Below are 20,171 nucleotides of genomic sequence, written 5' to 3'. Positions count from 1 at the left end.
AATATAAGATGCTGTTCCTCCAAATTACACGTGGCCTCACTCTGACAGTGGAGCAGGCCCGGAATACAAAGGTCAGTCTGGGAATGGGAAGAGGAGTTAAAACATTTGTCATCCGAGAGATCGCCTAGGCCAAGGCAGACTGAGCGTACGTGTTCAGCGAAACAAACACTGACTCTAATCTGACTTTAACTATCATCCTCTCTAGACTCATCATACATTCTCCTTGTTCCATCCTTTTCCCTCCTCCACCCTCTCTGCTGCTTAGAACACCAGGTTTCTCTCTTGTTCAGTTCCGATAAAGGGTTTAGGAAATCACATACCGGCAGACACTCAATGAAACAAAATACATTTTAAATCAAACAGAAAATACATAGTGCACATTGAAAACACTGTATCATCATTTCACATATTTGTATGACTTTTATGCCATTTACAAAGCTATGGTTAATATTTCCTCTCAAACTCCATCTTTATCATCATATAGCTGACCCAATGAATGACAACTGATTAATAAATGCCTTGTGCTGTCAATATGAGTCACTCCAGACTATCACTGCACACAGCAACCATAGAATAAGGAATTAGCACCCTGGAAGGAGCATCTGCTGTAAGTAGAAAAGAGGAAGTAGCATTTCTGGAGATGAACCATGTCCTGCACATTTCACCTACTAAGCAAATTATATCATAATTAAATATTGTACGCGCTAATTGTAGGATGTCACTTTACTCAACAGATTAAATCTGAGAGGATCAGACATTCACAGACCAGCAATCTCCCTGAGTTTGGCATTGTTGATGACTTTTAGCCAACGGGCCTTTAAGAATCAAAGACAGATTAGCCTGTGTGGAGCTTGTTATGACATGCATTGTAGGTTTTATTCAGAAGGGCATGGCAACTTCCATCCGTAACATTGATTTGACGGCAACACCTCCAAAGTGGAACTCAATACTTCCGGAGGAACTGCAGCTGGACTCTCAACAGTAATTTATCAATAACCTACGCACTTCAATTCTTGCTCCATGAAGTAACAGTGATGGTGGTGATAGGGTGCTAGCTAATCAACTAGATGTGAGAAAAGAGATGGATGGGACGGTGGGAGATTGCAACCTTCACATGGTCCGCCCTGTTTCGACGAATGTAATCAACCTAGCGTGCACAATCAAATAAGATCAAATAAGATCAAATAGAATAAGTTTTCCTACAACTTTAGGCTGTGCACGCCATACACAAGAAGAAGAAGAAGAAGAAAAAGAAGGTGGATGGGCTGGGATGGTTGTGGAAGTTGGCGGCAGTACAACCTTTTTATAACATTGTCCATAGAGGATGGCACAGTGAGCTTTCTTCATTGTAGATGGCTTTGTAGCAAGACTATCTTGGGCAATCCTGCTGGGCTTCAGGAAGCTAATGGCATGGTGGCCATCTTCTCAGGGAATTTTTAGCCCCGTGTCAAAGTGCCCGGATCCCTTAGCCAAGTCTTCCACTGTGATATTTTCTTGGAGGAGCTTGGGAGAGTCATCAACTTGGGGCTCCTCAGCAAACTCTTGTCACACATACCAACCACAACAGACTATCACACAGAATCTAACTGCGCGGGTACATGCAGTTCCCACGTATGTGTAGGTTTCCGATCAACATTGTTTTACATAAGATCTAATTTACAGATAAAATGTGATTGTTATCTGAGGAGTAATTGTATGGGGCCTTGTTTACTTGTATGGGGTTATTCAATTTAAGAAAAAATCAGTTTAAAGAATTTGTTTAAGAGGGAACTACAGATGCTGGAAAATCGAAGGTAGACAAAAATGCTGGAGAAACTCAGCGGGCGAGGCAGCATCTATGGAGCGAAGGAAATAGGCAATGTTTCAGGTCGAGACCCTTCTCAACCCAAAACGTTACCTATTTCCTTCGCTCCATAGTTTAAAGAATATGTTCGGTTAGGCTTTTATTCATTTCACAGTATGTTTAAGCTTTTAATTAACTGCATGTTGTTAAATATCTATTTTTTAAACTTTTCCAATGCTTAAGTTATTGTGCTCAGATTCACTTCCCATTTAATGTCTCTAATTATAGGATGAGATGTCAGGGTCTGTTCAAGGTGCTGCCCGGAGTGGATATGTGCAGTGATTTGGTTTGGATTTCAGCTGAGTAAGTTCATACTGGAGATTAGCATCAGAAATCTTTCACTGGGAGCTTTCACTCTGGTGCTAAATGATTTTAACCACCAAAACCCATTCCAGAAATTATCTCATTAAACTAACACAGGCCTAAGTGAAGAAAAACAGAGCCAGCTGGCAATGCTCAACAATCTGTATGCAGGGGAAACTGGATTTGTGTTGCAGGTCAATAACCTTTTATCAGATAGCCTCTGAGATTAACGCTGCACTATACCAGTAGAATTCTTTTTTAAATGTTTACATAAGCAAGCACAAACCATTGCTGAATAAAATTGATGTGGGATCAAAAGCTTACCCAGCAGAAATGAAACACAAGTTTGATGTTAGTTTGGTTTAGTTTAGATATACAGCACGGAAACAGGTCCTTTGGCCTGCTGAGTCCACACTGACCAGCAATCACCCTGTACACTTGCACTATCAATGACTCTATCCTACACACTAGAGACAATTTACAATCTTTACCAAAGCCAATTAACCTACAAACCTTAGTTAATTAGTACATTTCCTCTGTGTGGGCAGATATTGGCTCCAGACATGGCCACTGAGTTTAGTCTGAAGAAGGGTCTCGACCCGAAACGTTGCCTAGTTCCTTCGCTCCATAGATGCTGCCTCACCCGCTGAGATTCTCCAGCATTTTTGACTACCTTCGATTTTCCAGCATCTGCAGTTCCTTCTTAAACACTGAGTTTATTGTTTGTTTTTGTGTGTATGTATGTGTGCATGTCCCTCCTCTGGTGCACAATGCATGATAGAATATAGAACAGTACAACACAGAAACAGGCCACTTCGGCCCACAATGATCGTGCAATATATGAAGCCAGGATAAACTAATCTAATTTGTCTACACGTGATCCATATCCCTCCATCCCCTGCAAAAGCCTCTTAAATGTGTCTACCGGATGGCGACGCAATGGCTGCCTCGCCAAGTTTGTCTCGTCCTTTTCTATCTTTGTAGTATTTTAGTATGTGTTAAATGTATGTTTTAGTGTTATTTAGCTGTTCTATGTGGGGGGTGGGGGAAACTTTTTTAATCCTCGACGGAGATGCAATTTTTTCCATATCGTATCACCGTCCGCTCTGCGGCCTAACATCGAGGAGCTGGCGGCCTCTTGCTGTGGATCGACTTTGGGAGCTCCAACCGAGGGAGCCTGCAGGACTGAACATCGTGGAGCTGGCGGAGATCGACCTCAGAGCTCCAACCACGGGAGCCAGCGGACTTTAACATCATGGAGCTCGCGGTCCCTTGGTTCGGGATCGACTTCAGGAGCTCCAGGCCACAGGAGCTTCGACCGCCCCGATCGTGGGAGCTTCGATCGCACCGACTGCGGATAGTTCGACTGCCCCGACCGCAGGAGAATAAAGAGTGAATAAGATTAGACTTCCATCACAGTGAGGAATGTGGACAATCCGCTGTGGTGGATGTTTATGTTAACTTCGATGTAGTTATGTGTCTTGTTGCTTTTTCTAGTATGACTGTATGGTAAATCGAGTTTCACTGTACCATAATTGGTACACATGACAATAAATACCTTTGAACCTTTGAATGCCACTATCATATCTAGCTTCACCTCCACTTCAGACAGCGTGTTCAGGAACCCATACCCCTCTGTGTAAAAAAAACTTGCCTCATACATCTCTTTTAAACTTTGCAATTAACATAATATGCTACATCAGTATTATGTCAGATTTTTAATGCTGCATCTCATGCAAAGAGCCATTGTCAATAGCACTTTGGAGGAAAGGATGTATGTGTGGGATCGTGGAGGGTGAGAAATCATATAGTTCTCAAGCTGATTGAGTTTGGAGTGTATCCATGGTTCCCTGAGCAAGACTGCAGGGTCTTGTTTGTGGGTCATAAGGGGAGCTTATGAAGGAACAGTTTCCCAGATCTATTTTTGAGCAAAGCCCAGAGCTCCTTTTATACACGAATGATTTAGCCAGGGGATGATTGGCACAGGCCACATTTTCCAGGCTTGTTTTGATTGTCTTATGACCCATGCTGGTAGGTGCAGATATTAACAGGGAAAGTTTTTTAAAAAAACATATGAATTCTTTTAGAAAAAAATTTAACTCCAACAAATGGAATTTAACTGTGACAAGTGTGAGGTGCTGTACTACGGTATGTCAAACCAAGGCAAGGCTTAATTGGAGAGTGTTGCAGAACAGAGCGATCTAGGAGTACAGGTACATGGTTGGTGGCAGTTCAACCTTCATTATGACATTGTTCAGAGAGGACTGCACAGTGAGCTTTCTTCATTGTAGATAGATTTGTAACAAGAAAGCCTATCTTAGGCAATCCTGCTGGTCTTCGGGAAGCCAGTGGCATGGTGCCAATCTTCTCTGGGAATTGCAGCCAACATCAAAATGCCTGAATTTCTTAGCCTAGTCTTCCACTGTGATACTTTGTGCAGATTCAAGCTTAGAAAGAGTCATTTGCTTGGGGCTCTTCAACAAATTCTTGCCACACATAGGAACCGCAACAGACTATCACACAGAATCTAGTTGCGAGGTCACAAGTTATTCCCACATATGTGTATGTTTCTGCCACGAGCCATTGTCTTAACACTTTGGAGGAAAGGATGTTATCCCACTTTTCAAGAAAGGAGCGAGAGAGAAAACAGGGAATTACAGACCAGTTAGCCTGACTTCGGTGGTGGGAAAGATGCCGGAGTCAATTTTTAAAGAGGTAATAATGGGGCATTTGGATAGCAGTAAAAGGATTAGTCCAAGTCAGCATGGATTTATGAAAGGAAAATCATGCTTGACTAATCTTCTGGAATTTTTTGAGGATGTGACAAATAAAATGGAGCCAGTGGATGAAGTGTATCTAGACTTTCAGAAAGCCTTTGATAAGGTCCCGCACGGGAGACTGGTGACTAAAATTAGAGTACATGGTATTGGTAGGGTGTTGACATGGTAGGGTGTTGACATGGATAGAAAATTGGTTGGCAGTCAGGAAGCAAAGAGTAGGAGTGAACGGGTCCTTTTCAGAATGGCAGTGGCGAGTGGAGTGACGCAAGGCTCGGTGTTGGGGCCGCTATTGTTTACCATATATATTAATGATTTGGAAGAGGGAATTAGGAACAACACTAGCAAGTTTGCGGACGACACAAAGCTGGGTGGCAGTGTGAGCTGTGAAGAGGATGTTAGGAGGCTGCAGGGTGACCTGGGCAGGTTGAGTGAGTGGGCAGATGCTTGGCAGATGCAGTATAATATAGATAAATGTGAGGTTATCCACTTTGGTGGCAAAAACAAGGGGGCAGATTATTATCTCAATTGGGTTAGGTTAGGTAAGGGGGAGGTACAGCGAGACCTGGGTGTCCTTGTACACCGGTCACTGAAAGTTGGCATGCAGGTACAGCAGGTAGTGAAGAAAGCTAATGGAATGTTGGCCTTCATAACAGGGAGATTTCAGTATAGGAGTAGAGAGGTTCTTCTGCAGTTGTTCAGGGCTCTGGTAAGACCACATCTGGAGTATTGTGTACAGTTTTGGTCTCCTAATTTGAGGAAGGACATCCTTGTGATTGAGGCAGTACAGCATAGGTTCACGAGATTGATCCCTGGGACGGCGGGACTGTCATATGAGGAAAGATTTAAAAGACTAGGCTTGTATTCACTGGAGTTTAGAAGGATGAGGGGGGTCTTTTAGAAACATATAAAATTATAAAAGGACTGGACAGGCCAGATGCAGGAAAAATGTTCCCAATGTTGGGCGAGTCCAGAACCAGGGGCCACAGTCTAAGAATAAAGGGGAGGCCATTTAGGGCTGAGGTGAGAAAAAACTTTTTCACCTAGAGAGTTGTTCGAAGGGCCGAATGAGAAGATGGTTCAGTTGCCTGATGACAGCTGGGAAGATTTGAGTATAGGAGCAGGGAGGTTCCACTGCAGTTGTACAGGTGTGGTCTCACCAAGTGAGACCACACCTGGAGTATTGCGTACAGTTTTGGTCTCCTAATCTGAGGAAAGACATTCTTGCCATAGAGGGAGTACAGAGAAGGTTCACCAGACTGATTCCTGGGATGGCAGGACTTTCATATGAAGAAAGACTGGATAGACTCGGCTTGTACTCGCTAGAATTTAGAAGACTGAGGGGGGATCTTATAGAAACAAAATTACAAAATTCTTAAGGGGTTGGACAGGCTAGATGCAGGAAGATTATTCCCGATGTTGGGGAAGTCCAGAACAAGGGGTCACAGTTTAAGGATAAGGGGGAAGTCTTTTAGGACCGAGATGAGAAAATCATTTTTTACACAGTGAGTGGTGAATCTGTGGAATTCTCTGCCACAGAAGGTAGTTGAGGCCAGTTCATTGGCTATATTTAAGAGGGAGTTAGATGTGGCCCTTGTGGCTAAAGGGACCAGGACCTACTCCTGCACCTATTTTCTATGTTTCTATGTTTCTAAGAAACTGTTCCTGAATCTGGAGGTATGTATTTATAAACTTCTGTATGTCTACCAGGCTGAGGCCAGGCACCAACTCTCAGATACCGCCCCTTACTTATCCTTGGACCATGATCCCGCAGATGAGTACCACACCTTAATCTCAAATACTATCACTTATTTAATCATTTCTTGCTGTCTGCCTTCCACAGCCTCCAACCTTATCGTTTCCCAGCTACACACAGCCCATTTTTACCTTCTCCCCAAGAATCCACAAAAACAACTACCCTGGCAGACCCATTGTTTCTGCCTGCTCCTGTCCCACGGAAATGATTTCCACGTACCTCGACCATCCTTTCTCCACTGGTCCAATCTCTCCCGGCCTATATCCAAGATACCTCACATGCCATTCGTCTCTTTAATGACTTCCGCTTTCCGAGCCCTCTCTCCCTCATCTTTACTATGGATGTTCAGTCATTCTACACCTTCATCCCCCACCAGGAAGGCCTTAAAGACCTCCGTTTCTTCCTCGACCGCAGAATTTCCCTCTACTCTCCTCTACCTTGTGAAGCTGGTCCTCACCCTCAACAACTTCTGCTTTGACTCCTCCCACTTCCTCCAAACCCAAGGCGTAACTATGGGCACCCGCATGGGATCAGCTATGCCTGCCTCTATGTAGGGTACGTTGAACAATCCCTGTTCCAGGCGTACACTGGCCCTATCCCTGAACTCTATCTCCGTTACATTGATGACTGAATCGGTGCTGCCTTCTGGACCCATGCAGAACTCATGGACTTCATCACCCTTCTATCCTGACCCATGTGATTTTGTACCTATTACTTTTATGTAGAAAACTGATAAGGAAAGAAACCATGATTTGTCCCACAAAAGTGCCATTCTGCAATATACTATTCTTTTACACAAATTAAATTTACATGCAAGGAATTGCATTATTCTTGCAAAAAAATAATCATCATCTTCACTGGGCTGAAGTAATCAACTATTGGATTAGCATTGGACTCATAGAGTCATACAGAGTGGAAACAGGCTCTTTGGCCCAAGTTGCCTACACCAACCAACAAGTCCCATCTGCACGAGCCCCACCTGCCTGCGTTTGGCTCATATCCTTCGAAACCTGTCATCCATGTACCAGTCTAAATGTTTCTTAAACGTTCCAATAGTACCTGCCTCAACTACCTCCTCCGGCAGCGCTTTCCATATATCCACCACCCTTTGTGTAAAAAGGTTACCCGATCTTAAGACAGGATCTTATCTTTGTCTCACCTTAAACCTATGTCCTCTGGTTCTCAATTCCCCTCCTCTGGGCAAGATACTCTGTGCATCTACCTGATCTATTCCTCTCATGATTTCGTAAAATTATTATTTATCTGGGCCTCAAATAATTGCTTGTGTTCATATCTGTTTATAAAATTGCATGTTTAAACATCCACACATTTCTATTTTCTACAGTGTGTTATTATGAAACATTGGCAACTCTCTTTAAATTAAATTTCTTGTCACCTGGTATGACATCAGATGATATGTCATTTACATAGAAAATAGAAACATAGAAAATAGGTGCATGAGTAGGCCATTCGGCCCTTCGAGCCTGCACCGCCATTCAATATGATCATGGCTGATCATCCAACTCAGTATCCTGTACCTGCCTTCTCTCCATACCCCCTGATCCCTTTAGCCACAAGGGCCACATCTAACTCCCTCTTAAATATAGCCAATGAACTGGCCTCAACTACCTTCTGTGGCAGAGAATTCCACAGATTCACCACTCTCTGTGTAATGACATCAATGAAATCCATTAATTTTACATGGAGCCATTTGGTTATGCTTTTATTCATTTTGAAGACTGTATTCGCAATACATCCAAAAAAGATATGATTAAAATAAACATCAATAACCATATGTCAATGATCACACTATCAAATTTCTACAGGTGTACAGTACAGAGAATACTGACTGGTTGCATCACAGCCTGGTTCAGCAATTCAAACACCCATGAACAGAGATGGCAGAGTAATGTAGATACTGCCCAGTGTGTCACGGGTACTGACTTCCTCACCTTCAAAGGGATCTATAAGAGGAGCTGTCTTAAAAAGACAGCCAATGTCATCAAAGACCCACACCACCCTGGCTATGCTCTCATTTTACTACTTACTTTGGGAAGAAGGTACAGGACCCTGAAAACATTGACCTTCAGGTGCAAGAATAGCTTCTTTCCAACAACCATCAGGTTCTTGCACACTACACAGCACTAACCTTAGCAAGCTAGACAAGAAGGGCTGGAGTAACTCAGTCGGTCAGGCAGCATCTATGGAGAAAAAGAATGGGTGACATTTCGGGTCAGGACCTTCCTAAAAGAGAAAGGTCACCCATGCTGCTTGACCTGCTGAGTTACTCCAACACTTTGTGTTTATCTTCGGTATAATCAGCATCTGCAGTTCCTTTCTACACTAACATCAGCAACTCTGATAGTCCATGGACACTTTCTTTGGTTGCACTACAGACTTTGGGTTTTTTTTGCACTATTATGTTTATCTAGTATGGTTATAAATTTATTGCATTATTGATTATTATATATTTATCAGTGTGTTATTGCGTTAATGGGCTTGTTAAGCTGCAATAAGCAAGAATTTCATTATTCCGTTGTCAGTACATATGACAATTAAACACTCTTAAGTCATGATAATATGTTATATCAGGCATGATACTTTTAAAAGTAATGCAAATCCTTGGTTTCAATATAACTTCTAACTGGATCTTATCATCAGTGTCATATTCAGTCATTCATAGCCTTGCAACCAATTGTTGAATTTATTTTGAATCCAAGAGCATATGAATTATTCTTGTACACGTTTCATTGTTTTATTCCTCGGTTTTATGAATTGTTTAAAAAAAATGTGATTTTGTGTTAGAACACATGACAAGCAGAAAAAAAACTGCAGATGTATGGAACCCGAGACAAAAACAGCAGATGCTGGAAATACTCAGCAGACCATGCAATGAGAAACAGAGTTAATGCCATCGACTGTTCATCCAAAAAATGTGACCCAACCTGCTGAGTGTTTCCACCATTTTGTTTCTATGTTCTCTTTACAGTGGAGTTGGAGTATTGTGTTCAGTTTTGGTCACACTGCTAAAGGAAATGTGCCAGTAAGCTCGAAAGAGTGCAGAGAGGATTTACCAAGATGTTGCTAGGACTCAAGAACCTGAGCTACATGAAGAGTTTGGGCAGTTTAGGACTTTATTCCTTAGAGTGCAGGAGGATGATGAAGGATGATAGAGTAAATGCAGAGTCTTTTACTCAGAATAGGGAAATCAAGGATTAAGGGACATAGGTTAAGGTGAGAGGGAAAGATTTAATAGGAAGTAGTTGAGGTAGGTACAATAACAACATTTAAAAGACATTTGGACAGGTGCATGGATAGGAAAGGTTTAGAGGGATATGGGCCAAACATGGGCAAACGGGACTAACTTTGACGGGGCACTTTGGTCAGCATATATGTGGTGGGTCAAAGGGGTGTTTCAATGCTGTATGGCTCTATGGTGCCTTTGTAGCCTATAATTATTATTATGAAACAGAAATGAAGATATCGTTACGATCATTTTTTACTTCAGCATTTAACAAATAATTATCAACACAAAAGTACTATTAGTCAATTGCATGCATAAAAATTTTAATTATAAATAAATATGACTGGTGTACTAAAGGGTAAAATTGCAACGTTCTGTAAATGGTTCAATGTGATTTCATTTGTCGTGACAGAGTTGGTGAGATTGTCATTAATCCCATTTTGCCAACATGTACTGCACATTTGAACTGAGCTCCAAGTTTTCATTCACAGCTGAACTCTAATTCGACTGAAATTTTATATTAGGTTTCACAATACATGGTAAACAAACTTGAGCACAGCTACTGGGAATTGAGGGGGTGAAATACTAAGCATAGCCTATTAAAAACCAATCAGGAGATGAGAGCAATAAAGTTTTTACTTTAATTAAATCTCTGCCAACTTGGAAGTGCAAGGTTTATTTTGAATGTTATTTTATCTCTCTCTTGTATACTAATTTTGCGCATTATTTCCTAATGTTAAATCAGCAAACAACGTACATAAACCGAAAAATGCTGGAGAACAAAAAGCAGCAAGATGAGCAAAATATGTAGAAAGTAAAAAAACAAACATTTCGGGTCAGCAACCCTTCCTCACATCTGGTAGTGGGAAGAGAGTGCAGAGTTCACCCTTTGAAAACACATGGGGGGGGGGGGGGGGGTGAGATGGATTGATATTAGTTTATTAATGTCATGTTTACCCAGATACAAAGAATAAAGCTTTGTTTGTGTGTTATTCTGTTAAATCATACTGTACATGAGTACAATTAAGCCATACACAAGTACAACAGGTAATGCAAGGAGGAAAATACCAAAGGGCAGAACATAATGTTACAATGTAATAGCATTACAGTTGTAGTGAAAGTGCAGATTTAAAAAGTGCAAGGCCCACAATGAGGTAAGTAGGAAGATTGGGACAACACCCTGGTGTATGGAACGACAGTGCAGGAGTTTGATAACAGCATGGTGGAAGCTATTCCTAAATCTGTTTGTATGGGTTTTCAATCATTTGTAAACTTTTGCCCAAGAGCTTTTAACAAACTTCAACAGATGCACCATAGAGCTTGGTTTTCAAACTGCTGAGCACAAGACAGCGAGAAATTGCAGAGTTGTGAATGTACCCCAGTCCATCACACGGACACAGCTTCCCACACCCCACCCCTGCCATTGATTTTATTTACACTTATGTTGCCTCAGGAAAGCAGTCAACATAATCAAGGATCTTCTTCACCCTGGTCAATCCCTCTTCTCACATTCCGTGTGGAACTTCCTTATTCTTCTGAGGAAGTAGAGGCGTTCATGTACTTCTTGGCCACGGCTTCAGTGTGGTTGGTCCAGAATGAATTGTTGGAGATATTTATGCCGAGGAACTGATCCTGTTAACCAGCTCCAGTTTGGCATCATTGATATTGACTGGTGCATGTACACACAAAGACTATATGGAAATGGATGAGGACAGATCAGGTAATGGCAAGACATTTTTAAGTATCGTCAGAGTGTCAGGAGCCTGAGAACCGTGAACTCTAACTTCTTCCCAAAGCTCTTGAGCATTGCACAACGCTAAGGCACAGCCCTACCTCTGCAACAATCTACCATGGGCTTGTTTTGTTTGCACTATGGATTTTGTTTTTTGCACGACTATGGTCTGATTACTTGAAGAGGTATTTCCTTTCATGTCTCAGTTTAGTTTGGATACAGCAGGGAAATAGGCCCAACGGCCCCTCGAATCCACACTGACCAGCGATCACCCATTCCCACTAGTTCTGTTATCCCACTTTTGCAACCAGTCCCTGCACACTCAGGGAATTTTACAGAGGGCAATTAGCCTGCAATTCTGCACTTTTTAGGCATGTGGGAGGAGACAGGAGCACCCAGAGGAAATTCATGAGGTCACAGGGAGAACTTGCAAACTCCACACAAAGACAGCACCCGAGGTCAGGATCGAATCCAGGTCTCTCCGCTGTGAGGCAGTACTTGGATTACTGATTATTAATTTATTGTAATATTAATTCTTGTACATTTATCTGTGTGTTTTTGCTTCAAAATGGGCCTGTAAAATTGAAAGAGTTAATAATTGCATTATTCTGTAACCCAGTGCATATAACAATGAAACACTTGCGTCAATACTGTTGCTTCTTATCACCTGATCTGCTTTAACCTGCCACCATATGGTCTTTTGTCTTGCACCTTGCTCTGACTTTAAACTGTACGCTCTCCACCTCCCCTTCCAGTTCACGAAGGTCACTGACCCAAAATGTTGACTCGTTTCTCTTTCTGCAGATGCTGCTTAACTGCCTAAGTTCTTCCAGCATTTCTGTTTCTGTCTGTTTCAGATTCCAACACCAACAGTATTATTTGTCTTCCTATACACGCACATATGTTGCAAAAGGAAATCTGAATTGTTTAATTAAGGAAATAACATTATCCTGAATGGAAATGACCGGAGTTTCTTTGCATGGTTTAGACTGAAGCGTTTTGCAGGTTTAAATCAAGTTTATCATCCAATGTCTTCTTGTAGTGATTTATTGCTTTGCCATGTTGTATTATCTGTCAGACAGGAAGAACAATGATGCTGGATAATGCCCTGAGAACAGAGGTAAAGTCTGCTTTCATATCAGAGTTCACTGTGAACCTTCTGCTGCATCTTGTTGTCCTGAACTGTAGGTCTGTTCAGTGTCTCAGGCAAGGTCTCTCTTTCAGGCTCAGCAGCAGATTCTATGCGATCCTTCGCCTCATCGACACCGCTTGTCACCTCTGCCTCGCCTTCCCCCTCATTGGCATCATCCCGCTTTGCAGAGTCGGGTGTCCTCTGCTTTGCAAATCCAGGACGTACAGCATCCATCATGGCCAGGAAGTCATAAGCAGCTTGTGGGGGTGTCCACTTCTTATCCTCGAGCACATCTGCAAAGGCAAATTCATAAAAACACCTTCAAACTGGTTCCTGATAATAATCACATAGCTCAGCTTGGACTTTCCTGGTCATAGTTCTTTACTTTTTTTACTGACCCTGCAGAAGTGAACTTTCAACGGAAAAGGGAAAGATACTCCTCCTTCCAGGCCAGGACTGTGCTGCTCGGACAAGCCCAAGATCGCCAGGTCCACCACACGTGCACCCTGAGGATGAGGGACAGTGCCCCCATGCAGCACTGGACTTTTTTGTCTCTTGTAAATAAAGCACATCATGTGCAAGTTTTGGTGTGTCACTGCCAAACCTGGCGTCATCCTCGACACCACGACGGAAAATATTCCCAGGATTACATGTACATTGAAACACCCTATTCACTGTGATAATTACCAAGGGCTCCTCCATTGCTCCTTAATAACTTAAACATTACATCCCACTCACTTAAGCATTTCCAGGGTTAGAGATGCCACAAGTCTGGCTAATCATCATTTATTAGCATTAACATTTGACAAAAATATCCATTGTGAAATGAATTACACAACAGCTGTTTATTGCAAGTGAATGTTTTTGAGACCTGCCAAACACAATTAGTGATGAGAAATGCTGTAGCAGGCATTAAAAATAGGCATTCATCAGCCTATTGTGCAATAAGCAGCAGTCAGGCACATTAACCACCAATGACAAGTGCAAAATGGTCTTATCTTCTGGTTTTGTTTTATCTGCAAACTCATTTATAAAATTGGTTTCTGTGACATTCAAGTCTTCCTTGTTTTGGATGCATTAAATCAGAAGATTTAAGGGCCTGTCCCACTTTCACGAGTTATTCACGAATTCTCCCGAGTTTTCTCCTTGATTCAAACTCGCAGAATGTTCGTAACAGGTCTGTAGGAGGTCGTAGATATATCGTAGCGGCCCGTTATACTGGCCGTAGGTACTCGTGGCATCAGGTAAGTCGGGACGTTTTTTCCAGCCCGGTAAAAAATGTCTACAAGTAAAAAATGGTCGGGATGAAAGAAATTGCAACTTTTTACTCGTAAGGAGGGCATCGAAATAGTCGTGGGAATTCGTAGACATACTCGTAGGAGTTCATAGGAGTTTGTGAACATAGTCGTGGAAGGTTGTAGGAGTTCATAGATTACCACGATCTTGATTTTTTTTTAGGTCCTTTAAACTCGACAGAGGTCGTGAAAGTGGGACAGGCCCTTTAAGAGTCTTGCAGCATGAAACTAGCCCTTCGGCTCAACTCTCCCATGCCAACCAGGATGCCCCATCCAAGCTAGTCCCATTTGCCCTTGTCTGGCCCATAGAAAGATTTATACAAACCTGAGGTGCAATTTTTTTTTCACACACACAAGGGTATATGGAACAAGCCGCCAGAGGAAGTAAAGTATTGTACAGTAGCAACATTTAAAAGACGTTTGGACAGGTAAACGGATAGGAAACGTTCAGTAAGATGTGGGCCAAACGGGGGTAAATGGGACATGCCTGGATGAGGCATCTTGGTCGGCATGGACGAGTTGTGCCAAGGGGCTGTTTCTGTGCTGAGACTATGGCAGGATTTAGCAGATATACATCATTGTGAGTCATGGAAGTACAATGAGAATGAAATGAAATGTGATGCTAATCTTAAATGGCAGCAAGGTTTGTTTGGTGGATTTATTCAAACCTGTTGAAATTATAAATTAAACAGATCACAAGAATTAACCAATAAACGCAAGATATTAAAACGTCTTGCAGCTCCTTGCATCATCTCATGGCCTTGAATTACATTAAATTGTTGCAGAGACACAAAATCAAAACAATTTGCACTCACATAAACTCAGCGGTATAACTATTCCAGTATTTGACTGTGGTTTAAATAGCATACAAACGAGTGTGGGAAAGTTGCCTCAAGTATAAGTATGCCTCAGTTGTCAATGTGAAATTCCAGTTATTTTATGGAATCGGTAAATCCCCACCTCCAGCCTGCTGTTAATATTTTAGTTCCAGCCTTCTTTGTTTGTCTGGCCAATCCATTCCTTGGAGTTACAATGTATTTCTAACATAAATTTTGCAGCCAAACCCATCTGACAGTTGGCTCAGTGTGTAGAAAGAAACTGCAGATGGTGGTTTAAACCGAAGGTAGACACAAAATGCTGGAGTAACTCAGCGGGACAGGCAGCATCTCTGGAGAGAAGGAATGGGTGACACTTCGAGTCGAGACCCTTCTTCAGACTGCTATATCTTCATTCAGCAGTCTGAAGAAGGGTCTCCACCCGAAACGTCATCCATTCCTTCTCTCCAGAGATGCTGCCTGTCCCGCTGAGTTACTCCAACATTTTGTGTCTATTGACAGTTGGCTCAGTTGCTTGGACAATTGTTCAGGAGTCAGTGGCTAAGGTTGCAGGTTCCATTATATCTTGGAGCATCCTTGAGGAAGCCTGGCATTGTCTGACGTACCATCTATCCAATGAGACATTAAAACAACATTGGTCTATTGTAGTGAAGTGAACAACATTGGTCTATTGTAGACTCTTTAATGTTATTTGGAAGAAAGCAAGGAATTTTACAAGACCCTGGACTAAATTCCTCCTCCAATGAATGCCACAAAAGTAAACAGACAGAGTAGTTATTTCCTTTCTGTAGAAAGTACACATTCACTTGGACGTTTGGAAAAAATATTTTACAGCTTGTTAGGCATTTTGGGAAGTGAAGCAAATCTAAGCTGTTCTTGCTCAGTTTTTCTTCAACTATCAGCAAATGTTTACCATTCAATTGCAAAACCTATGACGCAATTTCAAAACTGTGCTTTGGGACTTTCCATGGTTTGCACATTAGAAAAGGCTCGAAATAAAGTTTGGCATCAGAAGTGTAATAGGAGACAGAGACAAACATCAATGCAACACCACAAAACAATGCCTTCAGCGTGACAATTGCACATCACATAAGTGGTATTAAACAGCATTTAACACCAAGCTATTTAAGGATATGTAATGACAGATAATCAAAAGGTAGGGTAAAGAGAGAGGGTTTTAATACATTTCTGAAAAGAGGAACAAGCTTATGGCATTGGCATCTAGAGACACCTGCTCTAGGTGGCTTGATTAAAAGTGAGGTTCATCAAGAGGTCATAGGAAGAGTGCCGATATTTCAGTAGACGGTCAGGGTGGAAGACGTTTCAGAGATCGGGAGGGGCAAGGTCAAAATGGGATTTGAAATAAGGATCAGAATATTAAAGTTGCTGCTTAACTGGAAGTTAATGCAGCACTTGGGTCAAGAATGAATATAATTTAATTAAATATGGGAGGCGGTAAGGAGATCTCCGGAGAACCTTAAAAAAATATTTTGTGAGGTAATGAGTAGGAGAAGTCAACCAGGAGTGCGTGGGATCAGTCATAAGTAGAGATTAAAAAAAGGTCAAGCAAAGTGTGATATTCTTGGGAAAAGGGACTTCCCAGTAATGTGCTCTAAAGGGTGTGGGGGGGGGAGGGGTGGCGTGGAGGGAGGGGGTGGTGTGGGTGGGGAGGGGGGGAAATGGGGGAGGGGTAAAGGTGGGGTGTGGGGGGTGCGTGGGGAGGAGGAGATGGGGGAAGAGGGGAAGGGGGAAGGGGGAATGTGTGGGGAGGAGGGGGAGTGGGAAAGTGGGCTGTGTGTGAGGGAGGGGGGTGTGTGGGGGGGGAGGGACTTCACTCAGCAGCCGATCGTTTCAGGTCGAGACCATTCTTCAGACTTGAATGGTCTCAGCCGATGAAATAAGACAACTGTTACACCAAAGATAGACACAAAATGCTGAGTAACTCAGCGGGACAGGCAGCAACTCTGGAGAGAAGGAATGGGTGGAGTTTCGGATCGAGACCCTTCAGACTCAGTCTTCGGGTCTGAAGAATGGTCTCGACCTGAAATGTCACCCATTCCTTCTCTCCAGAGATGCTACCTGTTGCGCTGAGTTACTGCAGCTTTTTGGGTCCATCTTCGGTTAAATCAGATTACAGATTATCTGGAGTTTTGAGTGTGGGAGCTTGTGTGCGTTACGCAGGCAACCAGCCGGTATTACTGTGTTTAAACAAACAATAAAACTTGCTTTATTGGGGGGGGGGGGGGGTGGGAGGGGGAGGAGATAAAATTGTTCGTTGTCATGCCCACTTGTCATCGGCCCGCCAGGGAATTTGTGTGCCCCCCCCCCCCGCCATGTTTTAAAAGCGATTTACTATGGCTTCCAATGCCCCGAGCCGTCTGTCCCCGCAGCCGGGGGGGTGAATCATCCGGTGTGTGGGTCGGGGTGCGGGGATCGGGGGGTGAATCACCATGGTGTGGGGGTTGGGGTCCGATGGCGTCAATCGCGGTCAGTGACTCTGGGTGGGTGGAGGGACCAGCCTGCCCAACACCTCTGTTCCACCTGGCCCCGTGTGTGGGCGTGCGCTGCCGACTCACAGCCCGTCACAGTGCGGCCGCACGGGGGAGATGAGGGGAGGGCGGCCGTGGGAGAGTGGGGGCTGTCCCGAGGGATGTGATTTCTTCGGCTGCTTACAAATTGGTGCTCGGGTTCAGATTGCCCAGTCACCTATGGCTTGTGTGGGAAAATGACCCCCATCCTCCCGTCTCCACCAGCCAGTGATGTGATGGACGCGGGACTCTGGACCAATCGCTGATAAGTCCCGCCCCCCCCCCCCCCCCCCCATCCTCCCGGCGACGTCATGTCCGTTATTTGACTTTTCGGCAGAGCGGCCTTTCGGTGAGTTGGCTTTTAGGCAACGCGGCCTTTCGGCATAGCGGTCTTTCGGTGAGATTGCTTTTAGGCGTCCCGTCCTTTCGGTTAGTTGGCTTTTTGGCTTTGTTTCCGTTCAGTTATTTAGCGTCCACTTCTTTGCTTCAGCTTCTCAACCTTCGACGCCACGTCCGGGTATCCTCCATCCTTCACCAGCCATATAACCTCTCCAATTATGCTATTTTTGATTAGTACAGGAGTCAGAGGTTATGGGCAGAAGGCAGGAGAATGGGGTTGGGAGAGAGAGACAGATCAGCCAAGATTAAGTGGCGGAGTAGATGATGGGCCGAATGGCCTAATTCTACTATCACATGATCTTATTCCATGTACATTGAACCATAACAGAAGGAGGGAAAAAATGGCAACATCCAGAATGTCGTTGTCTTGGCCGTGTGTCTGGCCTCTCACCTCCCTGTGAGAGTTACACATGGAACAAACAGGAGAGCTGAGAATATGCATCCACATGGTCCTATTATGCATTGTAAAGGAAGACAAAGACACTGCTGTTAACTTAAATCCTTTGACAATCTCCATTTTACTTACTGTTGGGTTGCTCCAGTCCCAGCTGCACCTTCTTTAACCAGGAAAGCACATTCACTCTTGAAATAACCTGATCTTCTGGAAATGCAAACACAGGGCTTCCAGAGCTCAGTTTCACTAAGATAAGTGCTGGTAGCTGCGGGAGGTAGTTCAAGTATATTTGAAGGATCTCTTTTCCAACTTGCGTCTTTCGCCTTGTTGGTATAAAAATATGGAAAATTTGTTATAAAAATTGTTATTAAAAAATTGTTATAAATATAAAAATATTGTGGATAAAATTACTGGACCACAACACAATGAAATACACTATAGTGAAACATAACTACTAGAGTGAAATGTATTCAACTACAATCAAATGTACTATCAAATACTAGAAGGCATAGCTTTAAAGTGAAAGGGACAAAGTTTAGAGGAAATGTGCGGGGCAATTTTTTTTTGCACAGAAGATTGTGAATGCCTGCCCCTCTTTGTCAGGGTGGTGGTGGAGGCACATATGATAGTGGCATATAAGAGAATTTTGTATAGGTATTTGGATATGCAGGGAACAAAGGAATGTGGATTATGTGCAGGCAGATAAAAGAGATGGTCTTGGCATCATGTTTAGCACAGACATTGTTGGCCGATGGACCAGTTCCTGTACTGCGCTATTCTATGTTCGATGAAAATATTGGATTTAATTTATGTTATTAATGAGGAACGATACAGGTTATATACTTAGAAACAACACAGATTAAATGATTTTTGAAATTATTATTTATGAAATTAGAGGAAGTGTTACAATGAGATCTACCTGACAAGTCACACAACATTTAAATTAAATCCACCACTTCAAACATTTGATAAACAAATAATAAAACTGAATGACCAGAGCAGTTCAAACAATATTTATATTTTACGTGACACTGTTATTATCATTTGTGGTAGCAAAGGCTGCCAAATACCCTCTTTTCACTCTGAATGATTTAATTATCGAACATAAATCAAAATTTAATTTGACAATTTAAATAACATACTTAATGGATGAATTGTCTGTTTAAAAACAATTATCGTACAATATGGCAATTCAATAATATAAAACATTAAACGTCAATGGGAACACAGCGATTCATTGTTGATTCATGATCACAATCTGGCATTGATTGCATTTCCATTTGTGGATATTTGTGCTTCAATTGATTGAAGAAAATAACAAATGAATTGGTGAAGGTAGCCTTATTGAAGATAAAATAAATATATGAGCTCTGCCTAAACTAAATTAAGAAGCTGATATCCTTCTGGCTTTACTCATTGAATTAATGAACAATCAAGTGAATATAAATATGAAATACAAGATTTTCATTGTTCACTCTGTGGCATGGTTCCCCTTTGCTCATTTTCACAACTATCATTTAGAACAATAATCATTCTATTCCAAGTCCATATATGGCTGGAGATGGATAAAGACTTGCTCCAAGAAGGCTTATAAAATAGTTTTGACTGTTTATAAATAATTATATACTTTTATGGTTGAATGCATCAACTCCTAAAAATGGTAACATCAGAGCACAAATAAGTAATCCATTGAAATGCAAACATTTATTAACCATACAACAGATTAGATTTCAGTTCCCTCTGCTCCCTGGAACATGATAATAACAGTGGATAGGGTTGGGAGTTGCCCAATCTTCATCCATAGAATAAACAAAGCATTGGAAGATCGGGTTTTGTGATGGTGTTGTGTTGGTTCATCAAATAAGGTAAGGCCCTGTCCCACTTACGTGTCCTTGGCACGCAAATTACACGACCTTGTCGTCGCGTTGAGGC

At 42.5% G+C, this 20,171-nt stretch overlaps 1 protein-coding gene across 4 annotated transcripts in view; it reads right to left on the bottom strand.

The window, feature by feature from the left end:
• Nucleotides 1–11,474: 11,474 nt before the first annotated feature.
• txndc16 (thioredoxin domain containing 16) overlaps nucleotides 11,475–20,171 on the bottom strand; it is a 94,191-nt gene continuing 85,494 nt past the window's right edge. For all 4 annotated transcript variants that reach the window (XM_033027286.1, XM_033027284.1, XM_033027287.1 and 1 more), the window contains 2 exons: nucleotides 18,372–18,562; nucleotides 11,475–13,080 (listed from right to left, as the gene is read on the bottom strand). In XM_033027286.1, the coding sequence (XP_032883177.1) occupies nucleotides 12,794–13,080; nucleotides 18,372–18,562 (478 nt within the window). In that variant the 3' untranslated portion in view covers nucleotides 11,475–12,793. The remainder of the gene's footprint in view (nucleotides 13,081–18,371; nucleotides 18,563–20,171) is intronic.

This window comes from Amblyraja radiata, chromosome 9 (genome assembly GCF_010909765.2).
Source record: "Amblyraja radiata isolate CabotCenter1 chromosome 9, sAmbRad1.1.pri, whole genome shotgun sequence".
Taxonomy (NCBI): domain Eukaryota; kingdom Metazoa; phylum Chordata; class Chondrichthyes; order Rajiformes; family Rajidae; genus Amblyraja; species Amblyraja radiata.
This window is presented reverse-complemented; position numbering and strand designations above follow the sequence as displayed.